The 16847-nt window shown below is 41.5% G+C and overlaps 1 protein-coding gene across 1 annotated transcript in view; it reads right to left on the reverse strand.

Moving 5' to 3' along the window:
* Nucleotides 1–7684: 7684 nt before the first annotated feature.
* NKD1 (NKD inhibitor of Wnt signaling pathway 1) overlaps nt 7685–16847 on the reverse strand; it is a 149057-nt gene continuing 139894 nt past the window's right edge. The window contains exons 9-10 of the mRNA XM_048816750.2: nt 15650–15780; nt 7685–14598 (exon numbers count right to left, since the gene is read on the reverse strand). Of these exons, the coding sequence (XP_048672707.1) occupies nt 14024–14598; nt 15650–15780 (706 nt within the window). The 3' untranslated portion in view covers nt 7685–14023. The remainder of the gene's footprint in view (nt 14599–15649; nt 15781–16847) is intronic.

The raw sequence follows: 16847 nt of genomic DNA on the forward strand, positions 1-16847 counted from the left end.
CATACCATCATAGTAGCCCCTTGTCCTCGTATTGCAAGCCTCAGGGGTAAAGCTGACTAAGGCTGGTTCGGCAGTGATAAATTGGTTCTTAGGATTACTGCTTCGCTATTAGTCCAGTTATCAGCAATGCAATAAGAGTTGGAGTGAACTTTAATCATGTATTAGCAGTCATTAATTCTTTCTGTTTAGAAATACTGGCCTTACAGATAGCACTGCCATCTCTTAGATATGTTTCTGTTTTTTATTCAAGCTGGCATAGCATCTTTGTTTTTCTTCAAAGAAAGTTTTGGGAGGACTGTACCTTGCCTAGTGATCTTGTCTACAAAACCGAATTACACCATTTCATTGTGAACTGCAGTCCACTTCCTAGTGTCATGAGTAGAAGAATCTTCTGCTTACGGTAAAGACCAGTTTTCCATGAGTTTTCCATAACTAAGGACCCCACAGCACAGAATTAATAGACTCCTGACTGCTTCTTCCAGTTACTCATTCAGATGTCTGTGAACTATCAAGGTCACACTGTAGAAAGGAAATTATTTTGAGATGATGTAATCTAATCCCACCAGACATATTGTTTCTACACCTCCCATTTTCCATCTTTCTTAGATGCTTCAGAGAGACATTGTAGGTTAGATTCACAAAAGGCTTCAGGCACCTACATCCCATAATCAGCCCTCCCTCCCCAGCATTGACAAAACCTCTGCTCAGCTGCCATCAAACCCAGGCAGTGCCTAAATTTGCTCAGGACCTAAGTTTTTGCAGTAAAAGTTCTCTAGGTTCCTGTATTTTTTGCTTAGACCTTGCCTACACAAAATGGGTGGGAAAGAAGAAGCTTTGTAACTTTCAGCCTAGTGGTTAGGGTACTTATCTATGAGACCCCCCAGTTCAATTCCCCCCCCCCCTCACAAAGGCCAGAAGGGATTTGAACTGGGCTCTGTTACTGCTCAGATGAGTGCTCTAACCACTAGTCTAGGGGATATTCTGTCGGGAGTGGGGGGAGGACTCTAAATCTCCCTTGTTGAAGTTGTTCCACTTGGTCCTGGGTCTCCCACCTCCCAGGTGGTGCTCGAATCACCAGGCTGCAGCATCATTTTCATACTTGCTCACTCACTCACTCGCTCTCTGACCCAATGATTCAGTTAGTCTCAGTGGAACAGCTTCAACAGGAGAGATTGAGGGCATTCTACATCAGAATATCTCAGAGTCCAGTGGTTAGAGCACACACCTAACAGGTAGAAGAGCCCAGTTCAAACCCCTTCTCCCTGACATGTGGAGTGGGGACCTGACCTGTGTATCTCCTGCATACCAGGTGAGTCCCTCAACCCTTGGGCTAAAAGTTCTGAAGGAGATCCTCATTCGCTGTTGCCACCCACCATAACCATGTCCAAGTTTCTTTGTGAATCTAGCCTTAAGTGAAGAGATGTGCCAAGTTAGATTGCTATAAAACCAGACTTGTGCAATTAAGACCAATACTGCCCATAAAGTGGTTTGGTCAGTGTTGTTGTGGACATGCGGCTGAAGCCTAATATAACCACTTCTCCAGCCCAAACAACCCGTATGATGATTTTTTTCCCCTCAAAGGGCCAATTAATCAACACTCCCAGATTCCAATCCTTTTCACAATGGGAGCTGAGGGAAGCGGCACGGGCCGCAGGGACGTGCTGGCTGCCGCTTCCTGCAGCTCCCATGGCTGGGAACGGCGAACCGCGGCCACTGGGAGCTGCAAGCAGCCGTGAAAATGTAAACAAACTGTCTGGCAGCCCGCCAGTGGATTACCTTGATGGGCCACAGGTTGCCCACCACTGATCATGATCATTTAGTCTGACTTCCTGCACATTGCAGGCTACAGAACCCACTCCACCCACCCCTAATTTCAGGCTGAGTCACAAAAGGCCTCAAATCATAAACTAGAGACTTCCAAGTTACAGAGAATCCACCATTTGCACTAGTTTAAACCTGCAAGTGACCCGTGCCTCATGAAGCAGAGGCAAAAAAACCCCCAAAACCTCAGCCAGGATGTAGCTCCACCCAATGGGAGTGACAATGTAGACAGGGCACTGGTATTCTTAACTACTGCTCAGTGCCACCTGAGTCCCATGATCACTAGTTGTCACACTGAGGGAAACAGTGTTGGGAGATTCCCCCTCTCTCCCCCGCAAAAAAGGATATCATAGACAAAGCCTAATACACTGATTGAAATGCATTTCAGGTCAGTAGTGCCTAAAAGCAGTTATTCTGGGATGGCCGTTGGCCTGAAGGATGTGAGTGGGTCATTTTCCTCACAGGAGTTCTACCACACACAACGAAACCCCGTGAACATCGGTCCTATTGGCACCACCTTTGGGAGCCTCTTCCAAAAGGCCATGGGCCACAGGGAATGAACTAACTTCTCAACCTTCACTTAAAGTCACTCTTAGGTTGGGATGGAACAGACTGCACTGCAGCTATCTGCGATCGTTCGGACAAAACACCCAGCGTTCTCCTGGACAATCAATCGAGTGCTTTTCACAATTCACTAGATTAACGACTAATAGTAAAAATAATGAAGAAAAACTAGAATGAAAAATGTTGTGATGCAAACATAGAAGAGAACAGTGGACTCTTGTAGCAATCAAACAGTCCTAGCACTTCAACACAACGATTGCCAATTCCATCATCATCTACAAGGGGATCTTGTTACCGGCTGGATAAAACCCCCTCCTGTGCAAAACACCTTGCTGCGTTCAGACCTTATCCCCAACTAGCAGTCATTGTTACTCTTCAAGAACAGTGTCTGTAGTGTCAACCTTGGACTATAGCCCCTCATCCACTGCATCTGCAGCCAGTCTCCAGAAGGGACTAAAATTCATAGCAAAACCAAAGTCTTATACAGATCCCAAGCCCCACAGAGTTGGCTGTAAGCAATGCAAGTTCTTTTCTCCAAATAGACACTTTTGTTTCATTCATCCTTTCCTGCATTGGGAAGCTGAGAGTAACAGTCCAATGGAAGGGTAAGACCCTTTTTTTACTTGGTCGTTTTCCTTCGATGAATACAGTAACAATAAGTAACATGGAAGCATTACATCCAGTTATGCCCTTTCCTCTTAGATGTGGACATCACCTTGGGAAACTGTGTTTTAACTCCTATACTTGTTTATTGCTCTACATTAGGGGTAGGCAACCTATAGCACGCGTGCCAAAGGTGGCACACGAGCTGATTTTCAGCGGCACTCACACTGCCCGCGTCCTGGCCACCAGTCCAGGGGGCTCCTCATTTTAATTTAATTTTAAATGAATCTTCTTAAACATTGTAAAAACCTTATCTACTTTACATACAACAACAGTTTAGTTATATATTATAGACTTCTAGAAAGGAACCTTCTAAAAACGTTAAAATGTATTACTGGCGCGCGAAACCTTAAATAAGAGTGAATAAATGAAGACTCGGCACACCACTTCTGAAAGGTTGCCAACCCCTGCTCTACATTGTGCCTAACTGTAAAAGTCATACAGAAGCTCCAGCTAATGTATGATGCAGCTGCCTGCCTTGTGAGTGAGTGGTCCAGAGAGAGTATTTAGATTATGATTTCCTCTGCCCTGGCTATTTGCCCACTCCTGGGTGAAATTCAGGTTACTCTTCAATAACTATGATCCCTTAAATGAAGTAGGCACAAATGGCTTAAAAGACAGCCTCTTTGGACTTTATTCTCCCCTGCATCATCTCAGTACAGAAAGGCAACCATCAGGAACCCAAACAGCAGTCCCTGATTCTGTGCCAGCTGGATCTGGTATGAGTTAGAGCAACCCCTAGGCTGCTCTCATTTAAGACAGTTGTGGCTCAGCAGAGCAGCATCCTGCCACACACCTTCCCCCTCCCTGACATATCACCTCCCCCCTCCTGCATACCCTTTCACTGGAAGTGAGTGGGGTGGGGGAGAAGAGAAATTAAATCAGTGCAGGATCTGGCTCTGCTGATTGTATGCCAATAGGGAGCTTCTCTCCACAAGGGGACTTGTCTGTTGGTCACTTATGACTACAAACTGGCTATTTACAGTGCCAAGTGGCTGAAGCACAACTACAACCCACCATTCACCCTCTGTTCATCCAGAACCCTTCATTCCTAAGGATGACGTTCATCGGTGCTATTGCAAGGCACTCTTAGTCGGGGCCATGTCTCTGGATGTTACTTTCAAACAATAGGTGAGACACCATAAGAATTTTTCTGAAAGCCCTCTGCTTGTATTGTTTCTTTTACAAAGAGCTATTAAAAAGTGAGCTTTCTTCTGGAGCATCATTTCCAGAAGCTGAATGCTGTCAAAATTCTCGATTCCATCAATATCCATAAGATGCATTGAGCACCTTATTTTTCCCAGCTGGTATGATTCTGCAAGGTAATACTCCCCCAATATTTACCACAGCAATGTCCTCCAACCCCCACCTCCTCCATTAGTCTTTGTGTGTCATAACTGATTTTTGTCTATACCTAGAAAATTTAATCCCTGTTCCCCTTCTTTGACAGTGACATTAACCTCGGGTACAGCCTGTCATGCAGTCCTACAACATGGCAGACTTTGATACAATTACAGCTTGGCTACCTATCTTAATTTATGTTACAATATTGCTTCAGTGATATCAGAGACAAACGTTTAAGTCACAGAACCTCAGTTTCAAACGAGAGACCTTGCATGCAAATGGCAGACCTGAATGTTTTCCCATCAATTTCTTATTTCATAAAAATCAATTTTTGTTGAGTTTTTACACTGTACATAAAAGACTGTGGCATCAATTAGCCTTAATTCTTCCCCCCTCCTTTTTTTTTCTTTTTTGGAAACCCCTTTGTAGGAAAATCTCATATTTCAGCAATTTGCATTATCCACACAATCTGCTTTGAAGTTCTACGTTATGGTAAGAAAAGGATCCACTTATCTGCACATAAAAAATGTTCAAAGCTTATAAATTCCCTGAAACAGATGTACATTATCATTGGATTTGCCTCTCTCTCTTTGCTGTTGCATGGCTAATAGAGTTTCATGTGCCCTCTCACATCCTCTCCATTTAGCATCTTTTCTCTACAGAAGCATGCACCCTACTGTGCCAATCCACACTTCAAAGATTTCTGTCTATCTATTAGAAACAAAGCACAAAGTGAGAACATATGGCCCCTTTTAAATTTCCCACATTTAAGTCAATATCGTTTCTTTTCTCCTTTGGCAAAGAAACATAATAAGGTTTATCTTCTTCCTTCCTAAATCTGCTGGCTCTCTCAAACTGCTTGTGCCAATTCAGCAGTTACTTTGCAGTATCAAACTTGGCAGCACATATAAAAACAAAATCTCTAATTTTTTTAATTGCTTTTATTTCTCTAGATCAAGAAGATGCATTTAAATGATGAAAAAAGGACTAAACGTAACTGCACACTTTCAGATAAGTGGATTTTAAACCCATGAAAGGGCACAGCAGAGAGTCAATACCAAAACTGTCTTGTTCAAATGCCTTTCATAGTGACGATATGTTTCTAAATGTTTCCTTTCACCAACTAAAGGGATGGAAGTACAGTTTGGGCTCTAATCCTTTATTGAGTGAGAGGAGTTTGTTTTGTTTCTATGTTGCAAACATTCACAAAGACACAGCACTATGGCATTCAAAGAAGTAGTTGAGCTGACTGCCTCATTTAGAGAAAAAAACGGTTACTTGGTTCCTCAAGCTAATTTGTCTGTGGGGAGCCCAACCGTAGTGCACACAGAGCAGATCTGCACTCTGAGCAGAATCTTTAGACCAGCAGTGTCCGTCGGCATTGCTCTGCCCTATATGAGGGTAAGGGGGGCACAAGGATAGTCAAGGTGCAGGCATAGTCCCAATGATGGCAGCTGATCAAAAGATTCCACTCTGGTATGCATGAGGCGTACCCCCATGGTAAGTGAGATCTACATGGACAAAGACTAGAAGAAGGAAACAAAAAACAAAATACACATCCTGAAAACACACATGCTTGTCCGTAATTATTTGTGGCATAGTATGCATTGAGTGCTTCCATGTGACCTTTCTGCGTATTATGGAGTGCTCTGGCTTCAAGTTTTCACATCAGCAATATTGATGTATCTGAAAAGACAAATTAACATTTATGCTACTTTTAAAATTTGCTTCCGGTGCTAAGGTAACCAAAACTCTGAAAAGAAAGTCCAATGTCCCCAAGATAGTTCACTACATAGCCAGGATTATTGATGGGAAATCAAGGGATTCCATAAAGATGCTGGCAACAAAATTTGGCATTTTTTAAAATGAATGGCAGTTATGTTGCTTCATACAGGATTACAGATGAACAACCAGATACAATAAAATATTAATACAAACTTGGACTGTGCTGGCCAGGGTAAGCACTGATTCTGCACATCCCCTACCCACCACGTTCCTAGCCTAGCCACAAATGAAAAGGAAAACAGAATGTTATTCAGTGCTCAGATAGCACAGACATGGTCTAAAACCTACAGGCAGACATGTAGCGAGGACAAGTCAATCCATAAACTGGAACATTGGAGCCTGATCACTCCTACTCCATTTTTTTTAAAGACAGCTGAGGTCTCAAGCTTATGACTGGTTCTTAGCATCATTTTGTTGGATCCAGAAGAGTCCTTTGCTAGAGAAACCTTTCCTTGATTAGCAGTGCTCTGTAAGCACTCCAGGGCCCAGGTTCTCAGCTGGTATAAACTGGCATTAACTCCATGTACACCTGCTGAGAATCTGGTCCAGATGCAGAAGAATCCCATGTGCGGAGACCTAGCAGGATTGGGCCCTAATAGATGGCACACCAAGAGGGGAAAAAGTGGTATCCCTTTGTTTAAGGTGATTAAATTTCAAAACCACTTCCTGACAAAGTTATAAAATAGCAGGAACATGGAGCGCTCACTACCACTTCTGCTTCCCTTCATTTCTGTGCTTAGTGCAAAGTTGGCCCAATTTTATGGAGCATTTGCTCTGTTCCACGCCTAGTAAGGGGAGGGAATAAATTGCCTGGAGTCTGAAGTATTACAGTTTTCATAGCCTGGATTTCTAGTGGAACTTTCAGTATGTTGTAATGTTCTGTGTTTGAAAACTGGCTGAGCTACGGGCATTTTTGAGCCCGAATGGAGTAAATATCTCTAGGATACCATGGCAATGGGTGCATTATAAGTACCTATAGGAGACAAATATAGAGCACAGTCCCATGACCATAACAATCAACACTGGCCAACATCTTACTTTCGAGCAGGGGTTCTCAAACTGGGGGTCGTGACCCCTCAGGAGGTCATGAGATTATTACCTGGGGGTCACGAGCTGTCAGCCTCCACCCCAAACCCCGCTTCACCTCCAGCATTTATAAAAGTGTTAAATATAAAAAGAATATTTTTTTAATTTATAAGGGGGGTCGCACTCAGGCTTGCTGTTTGAAAGGGGTCACTGATACAAAAGTTTGAGAACCACTGCTTTAGAGCTAATCACTATAACATTTCACCATTTATCTTTCTTGAACTTGCATTACAAGTCCTGTCGGTTAACAAGCTCAAGTGGCACTTGATGTGTCTATCAACAGTCCAACCCTGTGGACAAGCAAATGAGGAACTATAAACACCCACTCCAAAGTCACTTTGCTGAGATCAGTGGAAGGACCATGGAGAATCCATCCTTTCACAGAACACTGACATGGGCAGAGAAAATACAGGCTCCAACATGTGTTTGAATCTCTAAAGTTTTATTCGACTTTTTAAATTTGTTAACCAAAAAACAAGTTTGGCAAACATTTAGTAGAAATTAATACATGAGAAAGTTACCAGTTGCATTGGCAAACTGCATTTTAAGAGTAAAAATCTGCCTTCTGATACATGGAAGGATTCCTCTTGGCTCTAAGGTGTAGCTGAGGATAAATTTGGGCTCAGATTGCCTGCTCTGATGAGTATTTGATTAGAAAATTGACCAAGGTTAGTGTGTTGTATTTTTTATGAACAAAAAAAAAAAAAAAGAAAGAAAAAAGAAGGAGTGACATGCAACTGCAACCCCCTGTAGCCTCAGTTGTCAGCCAGATTTGAACCGAGGACTGCCATCATCAAAGCACACAGGAGCATATCGAGTAGCTAGCACTTGTAGTAGCTGTTTGCTGCTATGCGGAGTAGGACTAGAGCAGTGATACAAAACACCCTTTACAAGCATCTTACACAGTGCAGCAGACAAAAGGCACCAAATTAGCAGCATGTCTGACATTGTCGTACTGATGCTTGTCCGAGTTAGTCAAACCCCACTGCACTGTTGTTGTTTGTTTGAAACATCTGTTGCTTCCTACCAGAGGCACAGGGCACCAGAAAAGGCAGACTACGGGTCTGATCCGAACTGTTATTTCCTAGGATCGAGAGGTTATACATATGCTCTGAAATGGCCTGATTTCCAGAAGTGCTGAGCACACCACAGCTCCTAGCTGCAATGGGAGGGGCCAGTGCTCATCACTTTAAAATATCAGGATTTAGGCATCTATATCTGTCTCCCCTTTGTGAAATGACCGTGCACATCTTTCTAAGGAGTTTGCCAGGTACTGGGGCTGCTATTCAGACAGAAGTTTGCAAAAGACTTGTTGAAACACATCCTCTGCTAAAAAATCCCATGTGGAATGGGCACTGGTTTGAGACTCAGAAGACGTGAGTTCAATTTCCAGCTCTGCCACTTTGCGCAAGTCACTGCCATGCTCTGTGCCTCAGTTTCCCCTTCTATAAACTGGGAATAATGATACTTAGCACCTTTGTAAAGTGCTTTGAGATCAACTGATGAAAAATGCTATGTAAGACTTGTGGCACCTTAGAGACTAACAAATTTATTTGAGCATAAGCTTTCATGAGCTACTGTAGCTCACGAAAGCTTATGCTCAAATAGATTTGTTAGTCTCTAAGGTGCCACAAGTACTCTTTTTCTTTTAGCGAATACAGACTAACGCGGCTGCAACTCTGAAACCTGTCATTATGTAAGACTTAGGTATTATTGTAACTGTGAGCCATACACATTGTAACATACAACGTTCAATAAGATACTGTGCATACAATAGTCTTCAGACAATGCTTTCCTTTCCTTCCATCTTTTCCCCCCCTCTGGTTAATATCTACTCTTGTTTCCTCTAAGATCTCCCTATGCGTTGCTTCCCAATCTCTCTTCCTAGCCCCACACAATAATCCATCCATGTATCTCATAAATCCTTTGATCTAAAACAAATAAATGAAAATATCTAATACAAATAATCACCATTATTTCGTTCCGTAGAAATGAATTAGCTGGAAATATAAAAAGATTAGAGCATGGTTGACATTATTTAATAACCATGATCCAAAACACACACGAGATACAATTTAATATCTACTGCACAAATTATCAATTTAGTTATTTCACTTATCTGGTGTCCAGTCCAGTCTAGCTCCAATTCTCTGACCACCTAAACCAGATATGCAAAGCAGAAAGACACAGATACCCTTCCCATGTCAAATTAATTCATCAGCAGTCAAATTCTGCAGAGAAAAAATCATCACGTGATAAATCAAATCTGGGTGTTGTATATAGGAGCAATGGAGAAGCTGGGAAATCTAATCCCAGAAAGTAAATTCAATTTATTTTCTCTCCAAGTTGTTTTTATGCAAGGGATTTTCAAACTGGTTTGTGTTTGGGTGCACTTTATAGACCCTCTCCTCCCCACAAGGAAAGCGGTCAGTTTTACTGCAATAAGTGCATGAACTCAAAGGGCCCTATTATACCCATCAGAAATCCCTGGCAATGTCTATACTGGAATATTGCATTATGTTGGAATGTGGAATTATAACTAATGTGATGTTAAATATGACTTAGCATCCAGTGTAGACATGAAAATGTAATTTTTGGTCTTGATTAACTCTAGAGACTCCCTTTGGGTTAACCATGACCAACTAGCACATTTCTGACTATGCGTGTCTACACTATGGACTAAATCATATTTAATATCATGTTAGTTAACATGTTTTCTAACTGCATTTTCCCAGTGTAGACAAAGCCATGGTGATGTCACTTCCCCATTCCTTTGGAACAATGGATGAAATATGGCTCTCAGTAAACCAGGGAGGTGCACAGCTATCTGTGGATGATATTAGGCATTTACTGTGTGTGATGGCAATAGACAAGTCCTCAAGTAAAAGGGTTACCCATGTCTTAACTTCTAATGTGTCAAAATTATCATTTTTGTCTGAGTGTCCTCTATGAGGCATACACTATTTAATTTCCAGCAATGGACATTTCTTAAAATGACCAGAAATGCTTTTGTTCTTGTTCAGGAGTTTTTTCTATTAACATCCTGCTGTACCCTTCACTAGCGATCATTAAGGTAGCAAGTCTGTCACGGAGTCAAAGATTATATGGTTTCCTGTTCATTTTTTTCCTAAAGGGTCCGCTCTGCCAGCATGCCAGTGAGAGCTGTACATCAGCATCTGAGGGAAGAATTTGGCCTTACGTTTGTTTGTGCCTGGAAGATGTTTGGATGTTGTGAGGCTTGTTGGCAAAGCACTTTAAGAACCTCTGATGAAATGCTCCAATGAAGTACCTAAGCACTATTATTGTTCTTAATAAAATTATGAGCCTGGTTTTCCTATACATTTAATTTAAAATTATTAATCACTCCCAAAACTATCAAAAGAAGGAAGCAGAAAAGTAGATACTGAAAAGATTTGTCTGCACGGTGGAGATTCTAATCCCACACTCTTGGCATGAAATCTTGGTCGCATCAAAATCAACAGGCGTTCAGTGGACTAAGATGAGACCTGATATCTTCTTAGCTTCTTTTACTTTTTATTAAGCAAAGGAGTGACAAGAACATTGAGCTTGTTTTCAGAATTTGCCTGCCTGAAATTTGTAGGAGATAGGAAATTTGAATGTTGAGGCTAAATATTTTAAATATAAACCCAAGCATGCACTCTCCATTCTCTATGGCCCAACGCTGTTCCCATTAATGGTAACGGGGGCCCTTCCATCAGTGCGATTCCCTGATCTGTAGGCCCTGGCAGCAATCGCAGTGTGCCACTGAAATCCACAAAAAAGACCCCCAAAAAGTTATTTTCTGAACTAGTAAAACTTTAATTAACAGGAGTTTCTCTTGGCACAGTTTTTGCTATTAAATAAATAAAGCATTTAGTCAAAACCATCTCTATTTACTATACAAAATACTGAAAAGCAAACATTTTTAAAAGATACGGAAACTTAGGGTTCTGTGAAAAGAGCCTGTGCTGCTCGAGCAGTTATTCACACTTGATGCGTGTAACACAAATGCAACACGGTATTGAGCTACTATGTGTTCGTATGTGGCTGGTGCAAATTTTTTCAGTGGGGATGCCATGTTATTAGAATTCACTTGTACTTCACAGAATATAAGCAAAGCAGAGTCTGTCTTTTGGATATCAAACAATAAATCAGGTTAAAAGTTGTGGCTTATGGTCAATTGTGATTCGCTGTTCTAAGAGTCCACTTTCACTGGTCTTAACTTGGGACGTGTTTAGATTAGACGGGAGTTTGTTACGACTGCTGTTATCTTTTCTGGCAGAATATCTTTGGGTTTTAGAGCAATTCTTGCCCATTCTACATTCCTCCCTCTCCCAAGCCCCTGCTTGAAGCATACTGAATATATTCTAGATTTCCAATATTTTGGCCAGCAATGATCTGTGTATTTTTAAAAAAACAACAATTTCCTTTTGTTAACATTGCAGAATGCTGGCAAAGACGCTGCTGAAAAGAGAACAGCATCATTTACATCTCAGGAACAGATAGCATGGCACCCCTTTTCAGATGGAATGTACACTTGTGTGTTTGCATGCGGTATAACATAAGTCACTTGAATACATCAGACTTCGTTAACACTATAATATAAATAAGCTTATTCCTTCTACTAGACACGTAAATGCCTTTTTTTGCAGTCCATAATTATATATACATTGAAAAAGAATGATACACAAGCAGCAAAATAGGCTTAGACTAGAACAACTCAGTGGTAACTAACCAAATTTGTGGCCTTTTCATATTTTCAGTACAGAAAATTCTGCATATAAATATTTTTGGACTTAGGAATTTAAAAAATAAACAGAACAGCATAGTTGGCACACAGATCAAACACACTTTAAAACATTTTGCTAGATTTAACAGAACACAATGTCGACGTCTAAAAAAGAAATTAAAATAAACCAGATTTTTAAAAGGGACAATAAGTCTAAACAACTGCTGATTTGAGGATAAATGAGATAGAACTAATTGCCCACAAGCAGTGATTCCTCTCCAATTCCACAAGCAGGCAAGGCTTTCCATATTGTTTTCTTTAAATGCTGATGTCTCTGTGTCCTTCCCTAGGACAGTATCCTTCTAACAGTTTTAATGCTCAGCAGCAGGGAAATCTCCCATCTTGAACTGATCAAGACTGTAGTTGCAACAAAACATGCCCTATTCATAAAGGGCCCTTAAAAATGGGGGATAGTAACATTTCACACGATACATTGTAGACAAAACACACAAATAATTAAAAGAAACTAAAACCAAAAGCAAATATGTTTGATAGAGCAGTTACATTTTTATGTGATCAGAACTCTACTTTTTAGTTCCAAAAGCAATGGAGCAGTTGCTATTTAGTCACTGTTGCCTGCACTGTACAAATGTCCTATAAATCTGAGCCTCAGAGAAAGCAAAACTCGGATTTACTGGCTTTTTTGTCACACTTTTTCCCAATTGCATTTGACCTTTAAATTTCTCAGCAGCCAATGATGGTCTCATAGGTCTCACCTCATTTTATTTTGTGGAATGGAAGCCCTTTGATATGAAAAGAGTGGTAGAGGCCAGAATGACTGCGAGCAGCGTTCTTTACATGTTGAATTGTCTTTACAAAAGGAGCAGAGCAACGCTGTAGGTGTTGGGGAAACACAAATTGCAGGCACCCAAGAAAATGCCATGGGTTATGTGTTATATAACATACCTAAAAAGTCACTGCTGTAAGAAAAAAATAATGTTAATATTCAAACCACAGATTTCTAAAACACAAGAAAATGTACCTGAGAGTGTGTGTGTGTATATATATATATATATTTATCTATTTATATTTTTATATATATTTGCCAACATTTAAAGTGAGAAAGTATATTTTCCTCCAATCCTTTCTCAAAACAAAGAAAAACAAAACAAAACAATGAATGGTAGTTATGGCCCAAGCATTAAGGTTTAGTGATGGTTTTGAAAAACCCCATTTCACATCCACCTCTTTTCTTTCCTCTAAGATGGTTTCCCAGTGCAGAATGGAGAGTAAATAAAAGAAAAAAGGACGTATATTTAAACACTCCTCAACATCTAACAGACTGGACTGGAGTCAGGAAAGAACCTTGAAGGGAAAAAAAAAATATCAGTTGTAAAATGTAGCTCTGTTGACAAATATAGCTGATGTTTCCTTGTAATTATTAAGATAGCTTGAAAAGATGTGAAAGTACAACACAAACAGGCTACATGAAGGCAGTATATTAAAATCCCCTTGTAGCACATTACAATCAATAAAAAGAAAAGAAAATTTGAATAATACTAGAGGTAGCCGCTGTTTGTATTTTCTGTTATTCTGAGTATTTCCGGAGTCCAAACCTTCAAACACTGCTCCCCTGACAAGAGGCTTGTGTGCAATAAGCCGACATGGCAGACTGGTAAGCTAGATGTCTGCAGTGTTGTTTGAAGTATCTTTTTCTAATACAACAAAGGAAGTACTTGTAAAGGAAGTGCGTTGATGACCTGCATTAAATCACAGCTCAGAAAGCTATGGCTGTTTGCTGTTTTACAAGCCACTTAAAAACCAATATCAACAAGTTGTTAAGTAAGCTATGCAGTTTCACAACATATAAATAGTGTAAGTTTCAATGGTTTCATATAATTTCTAAAATATACGCTAGCTGAATATTAACAGAGTAACAATAATATTAAACATAATAATGCCTTAGTCTGAAGTCACAGGAAGGCGTTTCCTTCATATGGGGGGGATTCCTGGAGGATGTTGGGATCGGTTTTATGTCTGGTAGAAGTGATGATAGTGGTGGTGATGCTCATGATGGTGATGGTGTTCATGTCTCTGGATCATTTGTCCAACTTGGCCTTCATACAAAATGACTGTGGGCAGGTCTCTCACCTGCTCTTTTTCCACAACTGTCCCCGGAGAATGAAAGGTTTTGCACATGTGATGATTCTCCTTTGCCCTCTGCTTATGTTTCTTGTGAGCCTGCTGGGACTGCATGGGGAGGTAAGGAAGATTCTGGCCCACCCGTGCAGATGGGGAAGCCATTGGCATGGATGCCCCTTGAAGAGGTTTATTCCTTACTGCCCTTCCAGGGTGAACAGAGCCTACATTTTTGCTCTGGACCTTGGGAGACCTAACAAAGTGCTTGTTTGAGTCCTGATTGCGCAGCTTTTGTTGTATTTCTGCAATCTTGGCGTATGAGGCATCAGCCAAATTGATGTGGCTGGGGTCCACCACTTGAGATTTCCTATGGTGGGCATGGAAGATTTCAGGTTCATGAGAGCGGGATCTAGTCTGATTCACAACTCTATTTGGTGGGTCATATTGCTGAGCTGCTGGAGGAGATCCTAGAAAAGAACAAACTGAGTTAGTCATCTAATATTTCAAATTTTAATTAGCAGCATGCATTTGGCAGGGTTAAGTTTATCGGCAGAGTGGAATTTTCCTCGGGAAGTGAACATAATTATACCCGTAGCTGTTTAGAAAAAGTTGCATAAGTCTTTGTGACAGAGTGCTGGGCAAGAACGGTTGAGCCAGCACTCTGGTCACAGCAGCTCCAATCAAACAATGCAGAATGGAGTTGGTTAAACAGAGCTGTGCCTAATTTGTGGGGGGAGCAGAACTGGCAGGCTAATTAAGCCATTAGGCAGAGGTTACAAATAGGCACAGGAAAGAAGTAGAAGGCAGAAAAGCAGGCAACACGGAGAGGACAGAGATTACCCTTCGCTGCTTGTTGCAGGAGCTGGGGACTCCCTAGGACAGTTAGAGCAGAGCTGTATACAGAATGAAGGTGGTGGGACCCCATATTGTAAATAAACTACACAAGATGTTTGACCAGCACGAGGGTCTCTGAGCAGTTTGGTTTGTCTCTTGATTCTGATCTCCTAGTGTTCCAATTTGGCCTGATTCTTGGTAATTGGCTCCTGGGCCCTGGACACTTGGCTTGCACCCAATGCCATCCCTTAGGAGAAGCTACCCATGCCCCAGCTCTGACACTTTCTCTATTCTGACAAACTCTCCTTCTTGGACGTCCGTCTACATTGTATCAAAATGATGACATCTGGTACAGTAAAACACAGAGGCAGGGCAAAACTGCAATCCAAATCCCTTTGAATCTGGGGGTGCTGGTTCTGGATTGGATCCCAAAATCTGAAAGCAACTATTTTCTGGTTCCAGCTCAGATGTGGCCTGCATCATCCGAAGCCTAGCCCTGATTTTGCCCCGGTCTAAACCTAATAAACTGGATCTGAAGAATGCTCTCCAAGCCCATCTCCAGTAAACAGCGATGGATCAATCACACAACATACTCATTATTTCTAAATTCAGTGGGCCCAATTCGGCCCGTGTAGCTGAAGACGGACCTGGGACAAAAGTGTGAAAAATCAATTCCTATATTACCTGGTCCAAATTTTGATGTATAGTTTTCTATTCCTGCAAGATCCAAATAGTGGTTTCTCCTTTCAATGTTCTCATCCACGCAATGGCGATAGCACCCACTCTGCTCAGGGTTGTTGTCACCGGGGTGATATCTGTGGGCAGGAAGCAAAATGAAAATTCAGCAAAGCTTCTTCAAGTTGTTACTGCCGCCTCACATTCAAAAGTTAAGGGACACTTTGAAATGCTGGGAGTTACTTGCAGAGACACAACAAATGTCTGATGTTCTGGATGTGCCAGGGGCTACTTGTATAGGAGGGAAAGGAGTGTCTATGCAGGGCTGTACATTGATTCCATGATATTGCAAAACAAGGGATACTTTCAAATCTGCTTCATGCCAAAGCAGATAAAAACACTGTGAGGGTTTATTACATACGGCATAGTCTCTGTGGTTGGGCCAAACCATTCAATACATTCGCTAATCTGGGCATGCCAAGGAAAGTCTGCTGTTTGACATGGCTTTTCCCAGCTCTGCAGGGAGGCACTGGAATGAACCTGGTGTTAGATAAATGGTCTAAATGTTCATGTGCTTCCACTTTAGGGACGTAGGCAGGTGTATTTACTAGCGAGACACTGGGGGAGAAGGTGTCAGTGGAAAAAAATCTGAGATAATGCATTGCTTTTCGCCAAAATACGTTTAATAAAGTCAGATCAACCTCTGGCTTCATAATCCCAACTCCTTTTCCTGCTCAGCTTTGCAACTTTATTTATAGCAGAACTATTTCCTGAGAATGAATATCTGAAATACCATTTGTTTATGAGGGGAAAAAAAGTCAAGCAGGGGCTTACAATACTGTAGCCAACAATGCTCAACAGTTTAATTCACCATGTCCAGATGTGAACAATTTCTCTATTGCAACAAATGGGATGAGGAAAACACTTTTTTGATTAAATCACGGATTATCATTCAGGGAGGCACTTCCATCTCTGAGACCCTGGGATGGCTTCTGCTCTCCTTTACACCTCCCGGGAAACCCTACTTATATCAGTGGAAGGCCATGATTTCAGGCTGGTTCCAAAAAAGGGCTCAGTCCTGCATGGTGTTGAGTGCTCAGGCCCCAATTCAGCATAGCATTTAAGCTTTATCTTTCAGCACCTTGCAGCCTGCAGGATTGCGCCCTGTATGAGGTTGGTGTCTCAGTAGGGATCTCCAAGAGAGACG

This window comes from Caretta caretta, chromosome 12, assembly GCF_965140235.1.
Source record: "Caretta caretta isolate rCarCar2 chromosome 12, rCarCar1.hap1, whole genome shotgun sequence".
NCBI lineage: Eukaryota > Metazoa > Chordata > Testudines > Cheloniidae > Caretta > Caretta caretta.